The following is a 22,381-nucleotide window of genomic DNA, read 5'->3' as shown; positions in this document are numbered from 1 at the left end:
ATATATATATATATAAATCGGTTCTCGTGCGGGTGAGGGCTTTAGGTGCGATTGTGCGGTATAATCCGAGCCATTCATCTCGCTTTAATCAACGTCCAAGATTACTAAAATTAAAAAAAAATGTGGTGGCAAGTTTGTTATTTTTGCATCTAGGTCAAAATTAAGGTGAGTGATTTTGTGATTAATGTGCGTGAGTTTTGTATATAAGGTGTGTGAGTCTTGTGAGTAATGTGCTTGAGTTTTGTGCTTAATGTGCATGGGTTTGTGCTTAGTGTGAATAGTTGTTAAAACCTAAGTGTTTGGGCTTTTGTGCTTAAGGTGCGTGAGATTTGTTCTTAAGGTGAGTGAAGTTTGTGCTTAATGTGCGTGGGATTTGTTTTTAAGATGTGTGGGATTAGTGATTAATGTTAGTAGTTGTTGAAACTTAAGTCTGTGAGTTAATACTTAAAGTGCGTCAGTTTAATGCTTAATGTGCGTGAGGTTTGTGCTTAATGTGCGTGAGTATTGTACTTAATGTGCGTGAGTTTGTGCTTAATGTGAGACATTTTAAAATCTTAAGTGTGTGAGTTTTGTGCTCAATGTGCTTTGTTCTGTGCTTAATGTGCGAGGTTTTTTTGTACTTAAGGTGAGTGATTTGTGTTCTTAAGGTGCTTTGTTTCTGGACTTAAGGTGCATGGTGATTTGTGTACTTAAGGTGCGCCATGTTAATGCTTAAGGTGCGTCCAACCGCACAACCGCACGGGAAGCATCAACCGCACCTGAACCCTTCCATATATATATATATATATATATATATATATATATATATATATATATATATATATATATATATATAAAATACCCAAAACGGTCCTCCAACTATTAGCTAATACTCGATTTTGTCACAAAGTATTAAGCGTACTCAATTTAGTTCTCTTACTTTTTAAACTATACCCAATGTGGTCTTTCGTTACAAATCCCTTCCAACCACCGTTAAAGTGATAGGCAAAAACATCATCCGATTTTGTGTTTGCTAACTGTGGGGTTGCGGCTTCGGTTCTCCACTGTGTTGCTGCTGGTAGGACACCGCCATAGGCATTGCGGTCACCGGCTACTGCTGACGGTGGAGCTGGGTTCCAGTGGAGGTGCTCCACCACTGTGCGGCTTCCGACTACCTTGAGAAAGATGGCTAGCGGCATTGGCTGGTCTTCAGCGTCTCCACGTCTCCTTCACCTCTGATGAAGGAGCAGTGTCGTGAGGTCTATCTCCTCCGAACGCTTAACGCCTTCCGCCATGCTCCTCTCTTCCAAATCTGAATGGGACTAGTGGTGTGCCCTCTCCGATCCAACCCCTTTCCCTTTCTCGCCATCTCCGTCCACCAGAGAACAACACCCTTCATCCGACACCTCCTCGTCCCTTCTCTGATTCGACGAATCGTTTTGAGGAAGAAGAAAGATGGAGGAAGGTGATAGAAAGGGGTTGCTGGGCTGCTTTCGGGTAAGAGAAAGAGAGAGGCTGCCGGTTTTGGACTCTTGGTAGAAGAAATCAAAATGACATTTTTGTCACCTCACTTTAACGGTGGTTGGAAGGGATTTGTAATGGAAGGCCACATTGGGTATAGTTTAAAAAGTAAGAGGACTAAATTGAGTACGCTTAATACTTCGGGACAAAATTGAGTGTTAGCTAATAGTTGGAGGACCATTTTGGGTATTAACTCTATATATTTATATATTGAAGGAGTTGACATAAAAATTACTTTTGATCTCGGGAGGAATGCTTAAGATTATAGTTACGGGGTTGGTAATCTTCTTAAATCCTATGGAATAGGGTCAAATAAACCATTCAACTTTAGGTAAAAGTGTAATTAGAGCATCTACACTAGGGAAGAATACCAAGTTTATTCACAAATTTTTAGAGAGTGGATGCTTACATGGAGGAGAGAAGTGTAGGAGAGAGAGTATTGGGTCGCATCTGCAAGGGGTGGAGATAATTTAGAAATGTGGGATCCACCATAAAATTAGGCTAACCGTGATAGCCATGCGTGACTGTCACTATTGCGCTGAGCGCGTCAGGCGCGCCGCTCTCGGCGCACCTGTCAATCAACTTTTACATTTTTTAAAAAAAAATATGTTTTGCTTTAAACTAAATGATTATTAAATCACCAGGACTATGTGGTCCAATGGTACCCGGGTTGGACTTCCATTTGGAAGGTTGTGAGTTCAGCCTCAGTGGAGGTGTTATTAGCTCTTTGTGTTTCAGTAAGTTGAGAAAGTATATGAACAGATACTACAATGTAATAGAGCTAGTAGTATTAAAAAAAAATGATTATTAAATCATTTGTCTCCCCTCAAATTATTATACCAAATGAATGGTTCAGATTGTTCGTATTTTATTTTTTTTTTAAAGATTTCCTAATTTATCCTCTTTTTTTTTTTTTTTTTTTTTGAAAACAGGCAAAGCCATATATTAATGAATGAAATGAACAATAGAGTCAGGGGGGACGGAGTCCCAAAACATAGAGTGATCCTGATCGAAAGCTTTTGAAGCTAAAGTATGAGCATGTAAATTAACTGATCTAGGAATAACCTGTAACGAGCAACTACTAAATAAAGCAAAAGACGCCCTACATTGGTCTATAATGACACCAACATAAGACCTAATAGTCGTGGGAGCCGAGAATAAAGAGCTTCGTAGCTCTGAGCAGTCTGTTAGAAGATCCACGTCCATCACATTCCGTTCCTTGAGCCAGGATAATGCTTTCTTACATGCAAGTGCTTCGGCCATAAGTGGTGAGAAACACCGGACAGCTGTCCATTCGTGGCGGCCAGGAAGGTTCCAATTTGCGAGAAAAGAACGGCGCCGTAGGTGGCATCTCCGGTGGCCGCCCGAAACCCCGCATCCATATAACACTTGGGGCGAACTTGCTCCGTTTGTGTGGCTGTTTCTGCTGCCAACTGCCGAGGAAGCTGGTGGTGTAGCTGGGTGTACGTGTGCATGGCAGCAGCGGTTCGTCGCCAGATCAGTCGGGCAGCGGCAACGAACCCTCCCATACCGCAGTGTTCCAGGCATTCCATAGATGGTAAAGTACGGCGACCAAAAAACCACATTGCTCTTCTGTCAAAATATTCAGAGCACCCATAAGCCATACAGGAAACGAATTAGACACAATATTTGTGATAGGTAGTTCCATAACATTCCACACAAGTCTAGAGTAATCACAAAGAACAAGAGAGTGCATAACATCCTCATGTTGCAACCCACACATTGAGCATGTAACACCCCCGCTTTTTACCACCTTTTTAAAACTTAAATTCAAAGGAAAACATCTAATCACCAAGACATAAAGCAACGAAAGCTATATAAAATCGGGGCGAGTTATGCCACACCTATCTCAGACATAGGTGCACAGGCGGGAAAATCTATCAATTCAAACAAAACATAAGGAGTCAAGGCACACAGGCCGCTAACTAGGCTCACATGCCAACAAAACATAACGTCTATACAGGACAGCTAATCTATCTAGCGATCCACGTCTAGCGCTCTCAGACGTCTACTCAAAACCTGTAGAACAAGGGAAATAACATGGGGATAACACCCGGTCAGCGAATCTTGCCGGTAACCCATCAATACGCGTTAAATAGCATATATAGATAAGTATAAATCAAAACCATTTCGAAACGGAATATAGTATATAGCATTTCAAAACCATAGAGAGAAGTTAACTTCAAAGACTCATCAAACGCTCTCAAAGAAATGGGAATTACCAACCTCACAACAACGAAAAAACATCAAACATGAAAGACAAACAACTCAGGATGTATTCTACTGATCACAAAGTAGAATACATCAAGACATGCTCATAAGCAAGGAATTCACATTCACACAGTGGCAACTACATGCCACAGTGACAACTACATGTCACAAGTATCATAGTTCCAACCTTATGCCCTGTTCCAACCTTATGGCTACCCCCGGCCTTATTTCAGTTCCAACCATTACCTCCAAGCTACCCCTGTACTTCTGAGTCCAACCTTATGCCTCCAGGACCGTCGTCCCCCCACCAACATCCACCTACATTTCCACCTACATATCAATACACGAGGGTACTATTCATTTCACACTACCACCTACATGTGAGCAAAGCTCAAGTAACAACCACCCACATATAAATCATAGTCACACAAGTCATCATCATTACCGAGAAGATAAGGCTCAACAATAGCCTCAATCAAGTATCAACAAAGGGTACAACGATTTGCATACGTTCACATCATAGGAATCAATCAAGAGATCACAATGAAGACATGAGCCCATACTCAATCAACAAAAGATTACAATCCAACACCAAATGAAGGAACAAACCACACATACTAGCATTTCAACATCAAACTAGCATGCTTAACAAACGGGTAAACAAAAAGTAGTTCCAAAGAACATTCAAGACTCACAATTAGCCCAACGGACCACAAAGTTGGACCCTTAGCACGATTCAAGACACCAAATCCTACATGGATTCCAAACATAACGTTCTAGACATACGAAACATTAAGAAGACTCGCAAATAGCCCAATAAAACAACATCGGGAGGTCAAAACATCAACACCAAGTCAAAAGAATCACGGGGAACAAATCCCTGCCAACAACCACAAGTGTTCCCCGCGGGTAGGGCCACGGGTGGACAACCACCCGTGGTTCCACCCGCGGGTACATACCCACGAGACCACTTGTTCCCCGCGGGTGGGGCGGCGGGTAGGGCCCTGCCCGCCGTTCCGCCCGTGGGTACACCCTGTACTCCAAATCATCCCTTCGGGGGTTTTCAACAACAAGTCCAAATTCAAGTCCAAAATACCCAAAATGTCACACACAACAACAATATGACTTGAACCCAAGAAATAGCCAAGCAATGGCATTCAAGGACCCTAAGAACAAGCTCTAAACATGCATCACCACAAGACAATGCATCAAATCTCACAAATCAACGCAAGAATCACAAGTAGAAGCCAAGAAATCATCATATAAGTAAGAAAATAGGTTTTGTAAAGCATGGGTTACCTTTGTAGCCTAATAACTTCCTCTTTTCACCCTTAGTAAGCATTTCCTAAAGCTCCTCTTCCACACCAACTTCATACACAAACCAAAAGACAACAAAGATTCTATCTTTAGAAAAAAAACACCTAAAAGGTGGTTAAAAACATCAAAAGGCCAGGGATCTTACCCTCCCCTATGCTCAAGATTAAGAAAGTAGGAATCTTGGAAGCCAACTTGCAAGATTTGGGATGCTCAAATCCTAGCTTGGAGAAGAAGCTAACTCTTTTTAGAGAGAGGCTAGAGATTTTTGTGTATAGATTGTAGGGTGAATGAAATGAGAGAGTATGGCTAGGTTAGCTTGAATCACCAACTTTAGGTAAAAAGACATTCCAACCCTTACTAAGGATGGAAAGACAAGGGAACAAGGGCACAACTCAAGAAGCACATGGTACAACCCTTTTACTTAATTGACTAGTCAAAATCTAGTCCCTCGACTATTAAATTTCAGGATTTTTAGGAATAAATTAGCAAAGAGATTAGGATTAATTCTCTAATTAATCCTTGATTAGAGTTTGGATTTACGAGGTGTCACATCCTCTCCCCCTAACAAGAGTCTTCGTCCCCGAAGCTTGGGCACGACGGGTTCAAACAAACGAGTAACAACGAGTCATAATGTGTCAAAAGGCGGGAAACAAGAATACCATTAAACAAGACTTCAAGGATTCCAAAAGGTGTAGGATTTTCAAGAGTCAAGAAAATGCATGGTTTCAAAGGGTCACAAAGGAAGATTCTCGAGCAACAACAACACTAATACCATCACAACGATAACTAAAAGCCTTCTACACCACTCCTAAACGCAACACAACTAGATTCTAACAAAGCAAAACAACCTAGCCAACTACCCAAACAACAAACTAACAAACACGGTAAACAAGAAAGAGCAACTAAGCACAGCCAACGAGCAACAACTACTAAACGACAACCACAAACGAGGGAAGAAACGAGCTTACCCCAACTCCGGCTTAAGAGGACTCACCCTCCGACTCATCGGCATCCTCGTCCGAGTCTTCCTCAGCTCCACCACGGCTAAAACCCGCCTCCAACTTATCTATCCTCTGGTTGACAGCAACAAACTGTGCCTTCATGAAAGAGAAGCCTTTCTCAATCATCCGATTCTGCTGACGAAGGAGGGTCACCACACGCTCCTCGTGTGTCATTGCATCGTGCTCCTTTTTGGTTCTCACTTCCTTCCTCCTTATGTTTTCTTCACTTTCGGAGTCACTCTCCTCGGCGTCCTCTGCTTCTCCTCCTTCTTCTTCATCTTCTCTCTCTCCTTCACCTTCGTTCTCAACATCTCCACCCAAGCTCTGAACCGCTAGGTTCAACTTTCCAACAGGAATCTCAAGCTTTGCAACCAACGATCTCCTCTCGGCAGGGGCTTTTCTGGCGACCTCTTCAAGAGTGATGTAGTCACCATTATCCAGCTGAAACAGGTTGTAACTGCGGAGATTTGTGGCATCCAGAACCATCTTGCCCACTGGCTTAGGCACACAACCTTCAACTCTCACCCCCTTCCTAACGAAGATTCAGCTTAACACCATGCCATAGGGCAAACTCTTTCGGTTATGGTCTCGACAATAGACCATATGTTGCAACATCAATGAAGGCAAGTTGAACTTCACTTTTTTCTTCAGACAGAAAGCAAGCGTGCACTCCAGCTTACCCAGCAAACGACTATTATTGTTGTTAGGCAACAAGCAGTCAGAAACGAGCATGACCAAAATCTTTTGCTCGGCAGATAACCACTTTCTTTCCGGCCTCGTGGCCTGGGTGAACCCACTAGTTCTTCCCAAAAGATAACTCAGATAATTCCGATAACCCATGTTGCTTGTCTCAATCCAGTCACCACTGTACTGCGAGACTCCCGTAGTTGTCAAACTCAAAAGCTGAGCAAACCATTTTTCGGTCAAGACCATCTTCACACCTCCCACCTTAGAGGTAACTTCCAACCTTCCACTATCTTTGGTCACACTCATGTGACGGTAGAATTCCTTTACCAAACTTGGGTAAGTCTCGATCCTAATGGCGAGAAACCCATCCAACAACCCTGGGAAATTCAACAACTCCAACAAGGAACTTGAAAAAGAGTCGGGATCAAAAGCTTTACCTTCCAAGACTAGGTAATGGGCATCCACCCACTCCACCATTCTTGCAAAATTAGACCTTCTAGGCATGATTCTGAGATGACCCAAACTTCTTCTTCTTCTTTTTCTCTTTTTCCTCCTCTTCTTCGGTTTCTCGGCGAGTCCGACAATAGGTCACGGTGGCGGCAGCTTCAGACGGCGACGACGGCGATGGCTTCGGACGGTGGTTGATCGACGACGGCCTGAGCAGCGACCGGCAGAGGGTAGTGGCGGGGGTTTGGGGTTTCTCGGCTGGTTCACGGGTAGGAGAAAGAGGGAAGGGTTTTGGGAAATTTTTGGGAAATTTGGAAAAAAAGAAGATTTTAATTTGGGGATTTTTGGGGTAAGTTGGAAATTATAGGTTAAAAAGAATTTAAGGGAATAAGGTTTAAGAAATATAATTGGTCTAAATGGTTTAAGGGTTGGGTTAGAAATTTGTAGACCCGGGTTCAAAACTTGTTAATCATGAATTAAATTCCCTTTAGCTTTTTAGGCTTCACTTTTAGAGATTTTCTAATGGTTGACTATTTTAAATTTAAATAATTAGGCTTAGATGACACAAAGGAGTGAGGTTTGGATTAAATGTATACACATAAAGCTCCGGAATTAAAACTAACACTAAGCCACTCAGAATGAACAATTGAATCACAACGGGAAACTCAATCAAAAGATACATGAGAATCACACCACAAGAGATAAGGAAAACACAAGAAGGCACACTCTCAAGGTAAAGGTAGGCTTAAGAAAGGTTACCTGCGGATTCTTCCTCCACTAAACCCTCAGACTCGGCCTGCGACCGGCCCATCATGAACACTCTACCCGTAGGCCTTGTTCCTGTCACACCTTGCTTGGAACTCCCTCTCGAAGGTCCACTAGGTCTCGCACTGGATGGCAAGGCTCTCTGATTAGCTTGGAGAGGGCATACGAAAGCTTTGTGGCCTCTTTCCCCGCACTTGAAACATCAGAGCGCTTGTCCTTGGCAATCCTTCCCCACGTGGTCCTTCCCACACTTCTTGCATCCAAAAGCCTTAGCTTGATCTCCATTCTCTACTCGAGTTGATCCTTGAGACGGAGAAGGTGCGGGTCTGGCTCGAAAGTCTTGTCTCGGCTTCTTGAAACCGTGAGACCCACTTCCTTCATTACTCTTCTTGGAAAAATCAAACGACCCTCGCTGCAGCTGTTGCACTCAATACAGATCGGCTGCGCTCAGATAGGCTTCATTCAGTGTCCTAGGCTTGCTCACGGTCAACGCCTTCCGGGCTTCGTAGTTGAGTCCTGCCACAAACTTCTCCACCTTTGTTAGCTCAGTGGGAACCAACATCCGAGCAAAACGGGCAAGCTCTAAGAAGCGCTTGTGGTATTCCACCATGGATGACGACCCCTGCTGAAGATGTAAGAACTCCTCGTACATGGCGGCTCGGACGTGTGATGGATAGAACCTCTCCCTCATCTTGTCTTTCAGGGCTGACCAGTCGAAACCAGGCTCTTCTTGACACGCGGGGCCCTCGTGCACCCACCAGAGATCAACCTCATGACTAAAGTAGAAAGAAGCCAACTCCACTCGGCGATCCTCAGGACAACCCACAACGGCGAAGATCTTATCGAGGGATCGGATCCACTTCTCGAGTATCACGGGATCCTCCTCTCCGGCGAACACTGGCAGCCTATGCCCCGAGACTAGGCGTCCCACATCCCGATCCCTGGCAGGCTGCCGTGGAGGAGCAGGGTGGTTGTTATGCAGGAGGGCATCACTCAGCCTCTGCATCGTTTGTGTTAGATGTTGCAGGTTCTGACCAGCTACTAGTTGGTCGGCGTCTCAGGCGTACGGGCGCGATGACGAGGCGGAGCCATGGCGATACTTCTACAGAAACATCACGGTTACGGTAGGCACAAAAAAACAACGCACCCTTACCCGGCGCTAACGGCAAGAACGCTAAAACTAAACAGAAACAACAAAGCAACATAGTAAACGACAAACAACACACAGCTCACCATGCGTCCTAAGAGTCCTAAGTCCTAAACACCCAAGTACTTAAAGGTCATCTTTTGGTCTCAAACCACACTTAACTTCTTAAGGTTCAAATCCTAACATCCTAAGCTCAAACCTAGGCTTTGATACCAACTGTAACACCCCTGATTTTTACCACATTTTTAAAACTTAAAAGCATAGGAAAACATCTAAACATCAAGACATAACGCAACGGAAGCTATATAAAATCAGGGTATGTTATGCCACACCTATCTCAGACATAGGTGCACAGGCAGGAAACTAATCGGTTTAACAAGTCATAAAGTATCTAGGCACACAGGCCACAAAAACAAAGCGTCTGCCCAGGACAACTAATCTAACTAGCGATCCATGTCTAGTGTTCTCGGGCATCTACTCATAACCTGTAGAACAAGGGAAACATAACATGGGGATAACACCCGGTCAGCGAATATTGCTGGTAACCCATCAATACGCATTAAATAGCATATATAGACAAGTATAAATCAAAGCCATTTTCAAACGGAATACAATATATATCATTTCAAAAGCCATAGAGAGAAGTCAACTTCAAGGACTCATTAAACACTCTCAAAAGGAAAATGAATCACCATCCTTACAACAATAACAATACAAGAAACATGAAAGACGATACAACTCAAGATGCATTCTACTGATCACAAAGTAGAATACATCAAGACATGCTCATAATCAAAGAGCACACATTCACACACTGGCAACTACATGCCACAGTGACAACTACATGTCACAAGTATCACAGTTCCAACCTTATGCCCTGTTCCAACCTTATGGCTGCCCCCGGCTTTATTTCAGTTCCAACCTTTACCTCCTAGTGCCACCCTGTACTTCTGAGTCCAACCTTTTGTCTCTGGGGACCGTCGTCCCCCTCCAACTCTCCTATTAACCGCCGAACTCTCAGTACACGAGAGTACCATTAATTTCATTCACATAGCCTCCAACAGGTGAGCCAAGCTCAGATATCACACCACCAATTTCAATCATAGTCACACAAGATCATCATCATTACCAAGAGGACTAAGGCTCAACAATAACCTTAATCAAGTATCAATCAAATGGTACAACAAGTACATACCTTCACATCATAGGAATCAATCAAAGATTAGAACAAGGACATGGAACTATACTCAACAACAAAGGATCACAATCTAACACCAAATGATTGTAAACACAAGTTGCCAATCTCATTAAGAAGGAACAAACCACACACACTAGCATTTCAACAACAAACTAGCATGCTTATCAAACGGTTAAACCAAAAGTAGTTCCAACGAACATTCAAGACTCACAATTAGCCCAACGAATCACAAATTTGGACCCTTAGCACGATTCAAGACACCAAATCCTACATGGATTCCAAACATACCGTTCAAGACATACGAAACATCAAGAAGACTCACAAATAGCCCAATACAACAACATCGGGAGGTCAAAACATCAATATCGAGTCAAAAGAATCACGGGGAACAAATCCCCGCCAACAATCATACATGTTCCCCGCGGGTGGGGCCACGGGTGGACAACCACCCGCGGTTCCACCCGCGGGTACATACCCACGAGACCACTTGTTCCCCGTGGGTGGGGCGGAAGGTAGGGCCCTGCCCGCCGTTCCGCCCGCGAGTATACTCCAAATCATCCCTTCGGGGGTTTTCAACAACAAGTCCAAATTCAAGTCCAAAACGCCCAAAATCTCACACACAACAACAAATGACTTGAACCCAAGGAATAGCCAAGCAATGGCATTCAAGAACCCTAAGAACAAGCTCTACACATGCATGACCACAAGACAATGCATCAAATCTCACAAATCAACACAAGAATCACAAGTAGAAGCCAAAAATCATCATATAAGTAAGAAAATAGGTTTTGTAAAGCATGGGTTAACTTTGTAGCCTAATAACTTCCTCTTTTCACCCTTAGAAAGCCTTTCCTAAAGCTCCTCTTCCACACCAACTTCATACACAAACCAAAAGACAACAAAGATCCTATCTTTAGAAAAAGATGCCTAAAAGAAGGTTAAAAACACCAAAGGACCAAGGATCTTACCCTCTCCTATGCTCAAGATGAAGCAAGTAGGAATCTTGGGAGACAAACTTGCAAGACTTGGATGCTCAAATCCTAGCTTGGAGAAGAAGCTAAACCTTTTTAGAGAGAGGCTAGAGGTTTTTGTGTTTAGATTGAAGGGTGAATGAAATGAAAGAGTATTGCTAGGTTAGCTTGAATCACAAACCTTAGGTAGAAAGACATTCCTACCCTTACTAATGTTGGAAAGACAATGGGACAAGGGCGCAACTCAAGAAGCACAAGGTACCTGTAACACCCCGTGTTACGGCCTCTAACCCCGGACTAATTATTTAATTGATTCCTTTAATAATAATTAGAAAGGATTTAATTGGGTTAGAATTCCCTTTAATTAATTGATGTGGCCCACCATGGAACATGGACCCTAATCCTTAAACCAAATCCTTAATCCTATAAGAAATAGGATAAGTGGATCCTTACTATTCAGACCCTAATTGGGACTCCTAAATCAATATATAGGGACTTAGGAAGCATTTAGAAACCCTACCACAGTTAATTCTACTACACAAGTTATTCCCAAAGAGAAACCTACAGAGGAATCCCCCTGCCATCAAACGTAGGAGAATCTACAGAAAGAAGATCTTAGAGAAAGAAGCTTAGTAGCCAAGGATATTGATTAAGGCTAAGAGGTAACCCATGTCTCGACAAAACCTATTTTCCTCGCTATATCTTATTCATTGGCTCTATTGATATATGATTCTATGCTTGAGTAATGATACAGCTTTGCCTAGGGTTTATATTGTGTTTATGTGATAATCTTGGTGTTTATGTGATGATCTTGATGTTTATGTGATAATATTGATGTTCTTGATACTATGATTAATTATATGAACAATCTTGTATTTCGATTATGTCTAGAGCCCTAGGGTTATAACGTGGATTTCGTATTGTAATACTCTTGGTATATTTGGGTGGGATGTTGCATGATCGGGTGTTGAGTCTAGTCTAGGGCTCGTGTTTAGGACTTTTCATATAGATTTCTTTATGTTCTTGCGATTCTGGATATCCCTGGATCGTTATATGGTTTATGTTGAGTCTTGGCATGTTTAGGGATCATGTTAGGATGTATTTGGTGTGATTCTTGGTTTAATTCTGTTAACTGAATACGTGGTGTTGTCGTTATGTGTTTAAATGTGTTTGGACATGGTTTCAGGTTCCACGAGAGATCCCCGGGGGACCGAAACGTTACCTATGAGTCAGTAGGAGATAGGTGGGGGCAGGGGTGCCCGCCACCTACCCGCTGCCCCCTTGCCCAGTTTCTAGTTGGCAGGCGACTGCCCGCCGGGCACCCGCTGGAAACCATAGCCGCCGCCGCCGGGTGGTCCTCCACCCGCCGCCCACCCGCTGGAACTTTGGTGGGTATTGTGATGTTTTCCCCCGTTTGATGTTTCCCCGTGTCCCGTTGTGTCCCGTTGTACCCCATTTTTCGTGTATGAGTCTCGTTTGGTGTTTTAGGCATCGTTCTAGGATTTTATGTGTATTACGTGTCATTGTTGTTGTGTCTTGCTTGTTATGTGTTTATGTGTTGATTGATTGATGATAATGAGTATTGGGGTCATTGCGCAATGACCAGTGTGACTGCTGATGATGTTAATGATGATGATGAGATTGTGATTGGTGGAAAATAAACTGTTGGCAGTTGGCACCACATGTGCCCAGTCATTGTACTAAAGGTACAGGCCATAGCGGTGACTGTGCTAAAGGCACACACGCACCTTCGACTTGCTTGCTTTAGGCATGGGTCAGGTTATAAGTGTTGCGATGTCATGTTAGAGCTATATGCGCTAACCCCTTGGTGGTTGAAAGGTGGGTTCGTCGGTGGGGGCATGTAGTTGCCCAGAGGCATAAGGGGTGGGGATATAAGGGTGGCCTGGAGGTATAGGTTGGAACTGTGGGGAGAGTAGTATGACCAGTATGTGATATTTTAAGACTTTTACCGTCACCCGAGTGTATTTCATCTGGACCTCCGTAATCAGCAATGGTTTGTAATGAAGAGGGAGTTGATGTGGCGTGATGAGATGCGCCGCTGTCAAACAACCAAGGTTGTTGTGGTGGAACAGAAGCCATAGTAGCATTAGACGCAGGAAAATGAGTTGAAGTGGGAGCCTGCGAGGGACAAACATTATTGTCCTTTAAAAATCTTGCTAGTTTACGGAAAAACCGTGTCTCATGTCCTGGATAGTTACAGAACCTGCAAAACAATGCATTCCTACCATTGTTTGAATTGTTCCAGGATGAACGATTGTTCTGTCCATTAAAGCCTCCACGAGACCGCCGTGAAAATTGACCACTCTGGTCGCGACTAGAATTATTAGTCTTGCTAGTAGTACTCGGACCACCCTTCTGAGGAATATTGGCTATAGCGAGCATGGTTTGGCATTGACCATCTGTTGCTCTCAACAACCTTTCATGATCAGTCAAAATATCAGACAATTCAGCGAAGGAGATTGGATTCTCCCGAATCCGAATGGTTGAAAAACATGAATTGTATTCCTCGCCTAATTAGGTAATGACATATACAACTAAATCATCTTCAGATATCGGACTTGCATCCAAAGCTAGATCATTCGCAATGACCCGCATTTCATTAAGATATTCAACAATACTCCTATTTCCTTTTGGATTTTTTGCCAGTTTGGCTTTCAGAGAGATAACTCGACCTCGTGAAGCATTAGCATAGCTTGTTGTGAGGCACTTCCATGCATCAGAAGCAGTCGCAACAGACAAGATAATGGGTTGAATTGTGTCGGAGCAACATCCGAGAAGGGTACTAACAATAATTTTATCTTGGCGATACCACGCTGTGTATGCCAGATTAGTTACTGTATGTGCATCATCAGAAAATTGGTATGGGACAGTTACCGTTCCATCAACATATCCAATAAGATCAAGTCCTATCAGTGTGGACTGAACTTGTCTTCTCCAAACAGAAAAGTTGGAGGCAGTGAGTTTGATTGGAAAATGTGTTGGAGCATTGAGTTGAATTATGACAGTTTCTGTGGTGATGGCCATGACGGAATGGGAAAAAAAATAATTTCTCGTTGGAGTATTTAGACTCTGAATACCATGTGAAGTATAAATGAATGAATGGATGATTATTATTGAGCTTTGAGTGCAAATATATAGTACATCAGAGGAAAAGCTCACAGAAGAAATATCATGCAGTTACAATAAGAAGAAGACCTACTCTAAAGGAACCATAAACAGTTAGAGAATAATTGAAGTAACTAAGTACTAAACCAATGCCTTAATATTGTCTTCCTCTAAAATTCTAAATATTTGATTCCTACGGCTATGTCTACTGATTTTAGTGTTCTACTACTCTTAGCCGTCTCAATGATCTGGGCCTCTGCTCTGCCAATTGCCAAACGAAGAAACAGGAGAGAAAATTAGAAAAACTAAATTTTTTTTTCTTTTATTTGTTTCTTCTAATATTCTCAACAAATATGAATACTCAATACTATATAGTTATAATCTTCTCAGAAAATATGAATAGTGTATTGGTAATGGTAGTGATTAGTGAATGGTATAGAACGTTGTGGAATGGGGGAAACAGAACGTCAGTTTTAAATGTTAAATTAATTTTATGTTAATTATGAGGAGAGCGTGATTTTGGGGAAGGGAAAATCAGAAGAGTTGTAGACTTTTAATCGTTTAAGTCTTTGATTAATTATAATTTTATTTTTTAAAATTTCTTAACTGGTTAAAATTAAATATTGAGTCCTCAAAAATTAGGGGCAATGTGCTATTAGGCTGCTTACATAGCCCAAAATTCAGCCATATATATATATATATATATATATATATATATATATATATATATATATATATATATATATATATATATATATATATATATATATATATATATGATCATATGAAAACACATACCCCATGAAAACTAATTGTGGCCTTTGATCTTGATGCTGTAGATAGTAGTGATTTACTTAGATTTAGTTCATTCTTTATTTATGTGAGGGTGGTTTAGTAATTTTGAGTGCATATTTAATATTTCAATTATTATTTTTGAATGATTTTTATAATTATAGGAGAAATATTTTGGTATTATGGGATTCTACCAAAAGCTTTCCATTGCCATCTCTTCTCCATCTGCATAGCGCTAATCACCTTCTCCTCACCTAAAGCTTTAAGCGATGAAAGTGGAGGGCTTGAGCAACGACGACCATCGCTTTACCATTGGAAAGAGCAGTAACCATCAAAGGGCTTGAGCGGTGACAGTGTGACGGCGGTCACGACGAAGAAAGATATGCACTGACATCGACCATGCATAAATAGCAAGCGACAACGTCGACCATCAGAGAGTCTCCCTTCAATGAAGACATTATTGATGCCGGTGTGTGCATATATTAACGCCAGTGTGTGCAATTTTGTTCAATATGTGCATTTGTACTGTGCATTTGTTAGGGTGTTTTACCCCGTCTGTCCTACTTTTCTTAACAGTAGGTTCTTTGGTGGATGCTACTTCCTTGTTCTTTTTTTTTTTTTTTTTTTTTTGGCATGTAGTTTGTGTGTAGCTGTTATGGTCTTAACGTTTGGTGCCATTGGCTGCCAGTGTGCATGTCTGTTCACTTCAGTACGTGCATCTGTGCATTCTTCAAGTGTTTTGCTGACTCACCTCCGTTGTTTAATGATGATTTTCCTTTTGTGCATTTTTCACTTGGGGTGTGTGCGTGTCTGTTATGGTAATAATATATGAAGTTGTTGGCTATCGATGTTTGCATCTATTTACTTCAGTACGTGCATACATGTATTCGTTGGTGTGTTTTTCTACAGTTTGTTCTTCTTGGCTAAATAGTGAGTGCATATGTGGTTATATGTGCAGGCAAGAAGTCACGAGCTCGTCAGCCTAGTGGGGCCCAACCGCAAAGCTACACGTGTGATGATGACTTCGTGTCACCTCCGTTGACTTTTTTGCGACGCATGCAGGCTGAGCTAGAATGGCAAGCTCCAAATTACGAGTTGACGAAGGATGAAGTAGCTTTGTTTCCTAGTATGACTATTTCCTAGTATGACTACACGTGTCGCAGCCAAGCAGGTGGTTGTGCCGTTGGAGGGTTTCAATGCATGTTAGAGGGTGGCTGATAGAGAGACTTGTAGTTTTGATATACTGGACAGTTCTATACTTCTATGGTAGTCGTGGGTGTAATTTGCTTATTTTGATTTTTATTTCATGCATTTAGTTATGAACTCTTTATTGGTTTGAAAACACATTATCCTACATTTAGTTGTTCCTGCTTAATAATGTTAAAACAGTTCAAGGATATCTGCATGTTTTGTGTTTTGGGATGTTTCGCTACACACACTTCTGTGCACACATAAACATGCTCGTCACAATAGGTTTGCACACCGTAACACACATTTTAACACTTGGGAGAGTGTTTTTTGCCATCGATTTTTTTGCATGTCCACGTCTCCTTTTGCTATCGTGCATGCACAATTTATCTTGACCGCTTGCCGCCAAAACCATACCCGGCCCCTTGTTTTTGCACTCATTCTGTACTGATTTGTTTATAGAATGCACACACTATGTAGGAGAATTGCACGTACATCACACCAATCAACATGCGCACTATTCCAATTCTATTCTCTCACACACTTTGTGCCACCGTTGCACGCTCTTAAATGATACCCACACACCGTCTGTGTGTGCACTCGTCATGTATAGATGGTGCACCAGGCTTGTTTAACCTTTTCCCGAAGTGAACGTGTTGTGCCGAACAGATGCACGTATAACCTGCCTCCCACTCCGCGTACTACTACCTCTCTTTATTGTCACATATTATGTGACAAGGTTGCACACTCTGCCTGCAGGACCAAACAGCCCCTACGTCTTGCACACATAGCAGAGGCACGTTGCACAAACAGCACGCCAACGATTGGGTGCACTACTACCTATCTGTACTGTCACAAACTATTACGGTTGCACACACTACCTTATGGACCGCACACCCCCTCTGTTTTGCATGCATCATGTCCAGATGGTAATTAAAATCATACCTTAATTATGATTCGTAAAAAGATTTTAATTCAATTTGAATGGTGATTAAAATCCTCTAGTAATTACTAAATCACCCACACCATTGATATTGCTCACAAGGAACCCCCTCACTTTGAGAGGTTATTCCCACACTATTACTGGTAAAACTTGATCCCTGGTCATTCTTCCAAAGTTTCACCTCTGTGACCAGTTGAGCTACCCATACAGGTTACACCATTGATATTTATTAGATGGATGGGCGATATTTGTTCTCACCTTCTCACTTTGGAGGGTGTTGTCATTGGAACCCTCATCTATATATAATAGTGATGAGTAAGGTCGTACCCACATAGATTAGTTAGACTTATTTTAACAAAAGACTTAAACAAGAATGAGATGAGAATTGAAACTTAAATAGCAACAATAAATTGACAAATAATATCAAATATCAAATAATAATAATAATCAATAGCGACTAGTATCCAACCCAAGGCATAATATCAATTTAATTCTAAGAAGACAGATCATCGATATTCAAGACAAAATTACTTTACTTTTTACTAAATTGGTTATGGTTATTAACAAGCTCTAACAACCAATCTTTTCTTATTTTGTCGGTAATCTAAACATGCTCTTTGATTAATTTCCTCGCTAATAAACAATGCTAAACAAGCTCTTAGGATTTAATTTACTAACAGCATGATAAGAATTAGAAAGACTATCAATTCTAGCTACAAACTCGAAAACCCGGTTCATTTAAGCTAGATTATTTATCTTCATAACACAAATTGAAATCTATATATAATCAAATTGTGCTATTTGCTACTAGTTTTAAAACACTTAAACAATTACGGATTCAAGGTTCTAAATAGAAATTTAATACTTTGACAATTGAACAAAGGGCCCTTTTTGCAACAAACAAAAGTAATAATTTAAACAATAGTAACAGAAGATACATAAATAATACGAAGTAAAGATAAATTAAGCTAAATAAATCTCACTGGTCTTGAATAATCAAATGTCAATAAGCCTTGAATTGAAAAATTAGAATTTAGTAGTACATTGCAAGGAGTGTTTACAGACTAAATAAATTTATTCTAAGAAAACTGACTATGCTATACTGAAAAATTCATCCCTATTTATACTAGTTCAACCTCCAAAATCAGCTAAAAATAATCCTAATTTTCCTGACATCCACAAAATAATTCAATTTCTTCAAAAAAGCTAGTATGGTCTTCTTCTTCATTATCATTGTCTGGCAGTGCAATCAATTTCCCTTGATTGGTCTTTGGGGACAACGATCTGTTAGAGGGAAAGGTACTATAACACCACGAGCAGACAATAGACCCTCGTGACGTCAGCAGGGCAGGAAACGGAGTTGTTTCACTCCTCTAGTTTGTTGCTGGATTGTTAATTGATGTTTTAGCTGGAGAGTAATTTTGTTATTAGACATCTTCTAGTATAAATATGGAGTAGATTGTATTGGAGTATTATGCTTGGATTAATACAATTTAATTGTCTCATTCTCAATTTCTCTCTTCTTCTCCTTTTGCAACGTAACTCCCCTCATCTTTGCCTCTTCCGTCTACTTTTCTTTTCTTCTTTACAGCAATTTCCAGTCTATTTCTCTCTTTTTAGTAAATGATTCCGTCAAAGGAGATTTGATTTTTAATAATTTATTGGAAGTCTTCTTTAATTTCATCCCATCTTGGTTTTTGTGCTCATAAAATATTATGGTTGCCTGAGTCTAAATTTTTTGGGATTTGATTTGCATCGATAGTCTCTATGCTATACAACTCATTCTCCTTAAAAAGTTAAATTACTAGTGCAACAACGCATCCATTTCTAATGTGGGACAACCAACTAAGCTACTTTAACTTTCAATGATTTTTATGTATAATAATATATAATATATTATTTATATATACTAAAGCGTACGTACACACACATCAGAAAATATAAATATTTTTTGCAAAATGAATTATTTTTTTAAAAAATATTTGTTCATGTTTTCAGACGGACTCTGAATACATTTCACTTCTAAATGTTGTTATTACTTCAAAGAAAACTATATTTCTATTTATATCATTAATTTCATTACATATGAGAACTATTGAAGACCACATAACATAACATAAACATATATTATGATATGATGATAGATTGAAACATATATTTCTTTTTGCCAAGCTAATTGGCAGGGCCGTTCCAATAAAAATTGGAGTCCTGTGCAATATTTTAATTTGGGCCCCTTTTTTAATTAATTTTTATATATAAATAATAATTGTTCAAAAAGTTGTCTTCAAAAATTTAAAATATAAATATTGTATAAAAAATACATCAAAAATTTCATTTAAAAAGTGACATGCGTCGTGCACATTTAGACACAAAATCATCCACCAAGCTTTGATATCAACTTCTTCCAAAATGTCATTTTCAATAGAGATTAAAGCTAATCCATTCAGTCTCTCTTGCAACATACTTGATCGTAAGTACGATTTCAACAATTTCAACTTTGAAAACTCCTTTCTGCAGAGGCAATAATAATTGGGATAGTCAATAATATTCGTGCAATAGAAGCATTTGGAAAACAACCCAAATGTTTCAATGAATTCAATATACTCACTGCTCCTATATTTTCTTTCGATAAAATCTCTCTAAGCAATTTTAGCTCAATATACAATTCATTTCCGTCAATATCACCACATTGTTCATCTCTCTTAAGAGCTGCTTCTAAACAAATGCAACAAGATTTCAAATCCATATCAGCCATCGATTGTAACTTGTGAGAACTAAACAAAAAACCAAATGTTCCTTCATATACTTCATATTGCTCAAACCTCTGGGTCAATGAAATAATAGTTTGATCTACAATGTATAAAAAATAATGAACCCTAAAAGATTCTTCTGGAGATAGTGAAGTATCATCAACACTCTCATCAAATTGTCTTTTTCTACGAATTTTTCGATTTTGAGGAAACACTGGCTCAATTTCTAATTCAGTGGCAATTTCCTTTGCAGTATCCATGGCAGTAGAAAAACCATTTTCTCTATAATTCTTGAAGAAAGAAACTAACCCTTTAATTTGATTAATAGCAACATCAAGAAGCATATCTTTTGTTTGTAATTGCTTGCTAACTAAATTAACCGCATATAAGATTTCAAACAAAATGATTGTGGCTAACAAAAATTCAAAGTTACTCAGCTCATTTGTAGCTAAAGATCTTGCCTCACTTTGAATTTTAGAATCACTGTCTGTATCTGCCACTTGAAGTAAGGGTTCTTGAATATCACTGACTTGATATCTAATTGCTTTAACACTTTCCACACGATTTTCCCATCGAGTAGATGACAATGGCTTAAGTGTTAGATTTGTTACATTACGTTTCAAGATATGCCATCGTTTTGTTGAATTAGCAAATATTGTGTAAATTCGTTGCACTACTCCAAAGATATTTCTTGCTTTGCCACAACTATTTGCAACATCACACAAAGTCAAGTTAAGACTATGACTACCACAAGGAGTATAAAATGCTCTACGATTTATATCCAATAGTCTTTTTTGTACACCTTGATGTCTCCCTCTCATATTTGACCCATTGTCATACCCTTGTCCCCTTACATTATCTATATCAAGATCAAGTGATATCAACACACTTTGTAATACTTCAAAAAGACCTTGGCCAGTAGTGTCATTCACAACCAAGAATTCCAAGAAGAACTCATCTATTTTAATTGGATATGTTGAAATATCCACACATCTTAAAATCAAAGACATTTGTTCTTGGTGACTCACATCAGGAGTACAATCTAATATCACTAAAAAATATTTTGCTTCTTTGATTTTTTTTGATGACCTTTGTTTTAACTGCAGTAGTAAGCATAAGTATCAATTCATTTTGAATCTTAGGACCAAGATAATGATGATGAATATCACGATTTCTAGCACGTACAACATGCTCTTGAATGATAGGATCAAACTCGATCAGCCAGCATTTCAATTAGACCCAAAAAATTTCCATTATTATTCTCATACAACTTCCCACTTGTTCCACGAAATGCCAAGTTAATTTTAACAAGATACTTCACAGCTGTAATAATCCTAAATAATACTTTCCTCCAATATTCTTTGTCTGATATTTGTTACGTGGGTTGGTGTGTATGTGGGCTTTGGTTTTTTTTAAAGAAAGGTTCACTAACATTGGGCTTTCTTTAATTTTTAGTCGATTGAAGCCCAAAAGGCAAAAGCCTATATATGCTATATTTTTTTTAATTAAGGGGCCCCCAAAATTTTGGGGTCCCTGTGCGCCTGCCCTGGGCAGACATGCCCAGGGACGGCCCTGAGTAATTGGATTAATCTTCTAATGTTATTTGCATCCTTGAAATACTTTCATTTTTAAAAGATTGGCATACTGTCCTATAGTCACAATTACAATCACCATATATTCTCGACATTCCTAGAACGCTAACTCACACTCAAAATATAATAATAACAACATTTAAGTTTACAAACAAATTGAGTTCACTTTGTCATTGGCAAGGTGAGACTTCACCGCATGACATTTGTAAACTTTACAAATTTTGTAAGAGCATGGGTGACCTTAAAAATGTTTGGCTTTTAGAGCAACCTCAATTGACAAAGTTTATTTTTATTTTTATTTTTATTTTTATTTTTATTTTTGTCAGGTTAGCCGAGGGAGAGGAAAGAGAGAGAAAAAGAACAAAAAATAAAAATAAAAACAACTCTGTCAGAAAAAAAAAAATGTCAGTTTATGCACCTAGTGAGTGCATAGGGTGCGCACACCCGGTTGGGCGCATCTGATGCACACAACGCGCACCAAAATTACTTACATGTTCTTGTTTTGTGATTTTTAGTGGATCCCACAAAAAAACTTATACTTGCATGAGCTCCTCAACTTTCTCTCTCATTTCCTCTCTTTCATTCACATCAACATTGACCCACAGACAGAACTCTTAAAAAATCATTTATGATGTTGCTCTTAGGTCTCATCTTGCCAATGGCATGGCAAAGTCGAACCAACATTTTATAAATTCAAATATTATTATACAATACGATATATCGAA

General features: G+C 39.9%; 2 protein-coding genes and 1 pseudogene across 2 annotated transcripts; all 3 read right to left on the bottom strand.

Annotated features, from left to right (window-relative positions):
* Positions 1–8,376: 8,376 nt before the first annotated feature.
* Positions 8,377–8,955, bottom strand: LOC109153514. Its single transcript, XM_019301380.1, has one exon. It carries the CDS (start codon positions 8,953–8,955, stop codon positions 8,377–8,379), a length of 579 nt encoding a protein of 192 aa, XP_019156925.1.
* A 2,871-nt stretch (positions 8,956–11,826) lies between these two features.
* LOC109153513 lies at positions 11,827–14,310 on the bottom strand. Its single transcript, XM_019301379.1, has 3 exons — positions 13,845–14,310; positions 13,236–13,796; positions 11,827–11,864 (listed from the first exon to the last, which is right to left on the bottom strand). The coding sequence occupies exons 1-3, from the start codon at positions 14,308–14,310 to the stop codon at positions 11,827–11,829; spliced, it is 1,065 nt and encodes a 354-aa protein (XP_019156924.1).
* Positions 14,311–19,805: 5,495 nt separating this feature from the next.
* LOC109153512 overlaps positions 19,806–22,381 on the bottom strand; it is a 7,988-nt pseudogene continuing 5,412 nt past the window's right edge.

The sequence above is a fragment of the Ipomoea nil genome, unplaced genomic scaffold, assembly GCF_001879475.1.
Source record: "Ipomoea nil cultivar Tokyo-kokei standard unplaced genomic scaffold, Asagao_1.1 scaffold2494, whole genome shotgun sequence".
NCBI classification, from domain to species: Eukaryota; Viridiplantae; Streptophyta; class Magnoliopsida; order Solanales; family Convolvulaceae; genus Ipomoea; species Ipomoea nil.
Note: the sequence above shows the minus strand (reverse complement) of the source record. Positions and strands in the feature narration are given on the sequence as shown.

What these genes read in the sequence shown, in the direction of transcription:
- LOC109153513 (XM_019301379.1), bottom strand. Translation starts at nt 14,310, where the DNA reads ATGGCCATCACCACAGAAACTGTCATAATTCAACTCAATGCTCCAACA. An exon ending in TGATCTAGCTTTGGATGCAA is followed by an intron (nt 13,797 to 13,844) that starts GTCCGATATCTG and finishes TTACCTAATTAG; the next exon opens with GCGAGGAATACAATTCATGT. An exon ending in TGAAATACACTCGGGTGACG is followed by an intron (nt 11,865 to 13,235) that starts GTAAAAGTCTTA and finishes TTCTTTCTGTAG; the next exon opens with ATTCTCCTACGTTTGATGGC.
- LOC109153514 (XM_019301380.1), bottom strand. Translation starts at nt 8,955, where the DNA reads ATGCAGAGGCTGAGTGATGCCCTCCTGCATAACAACCACCCTGCTCCT.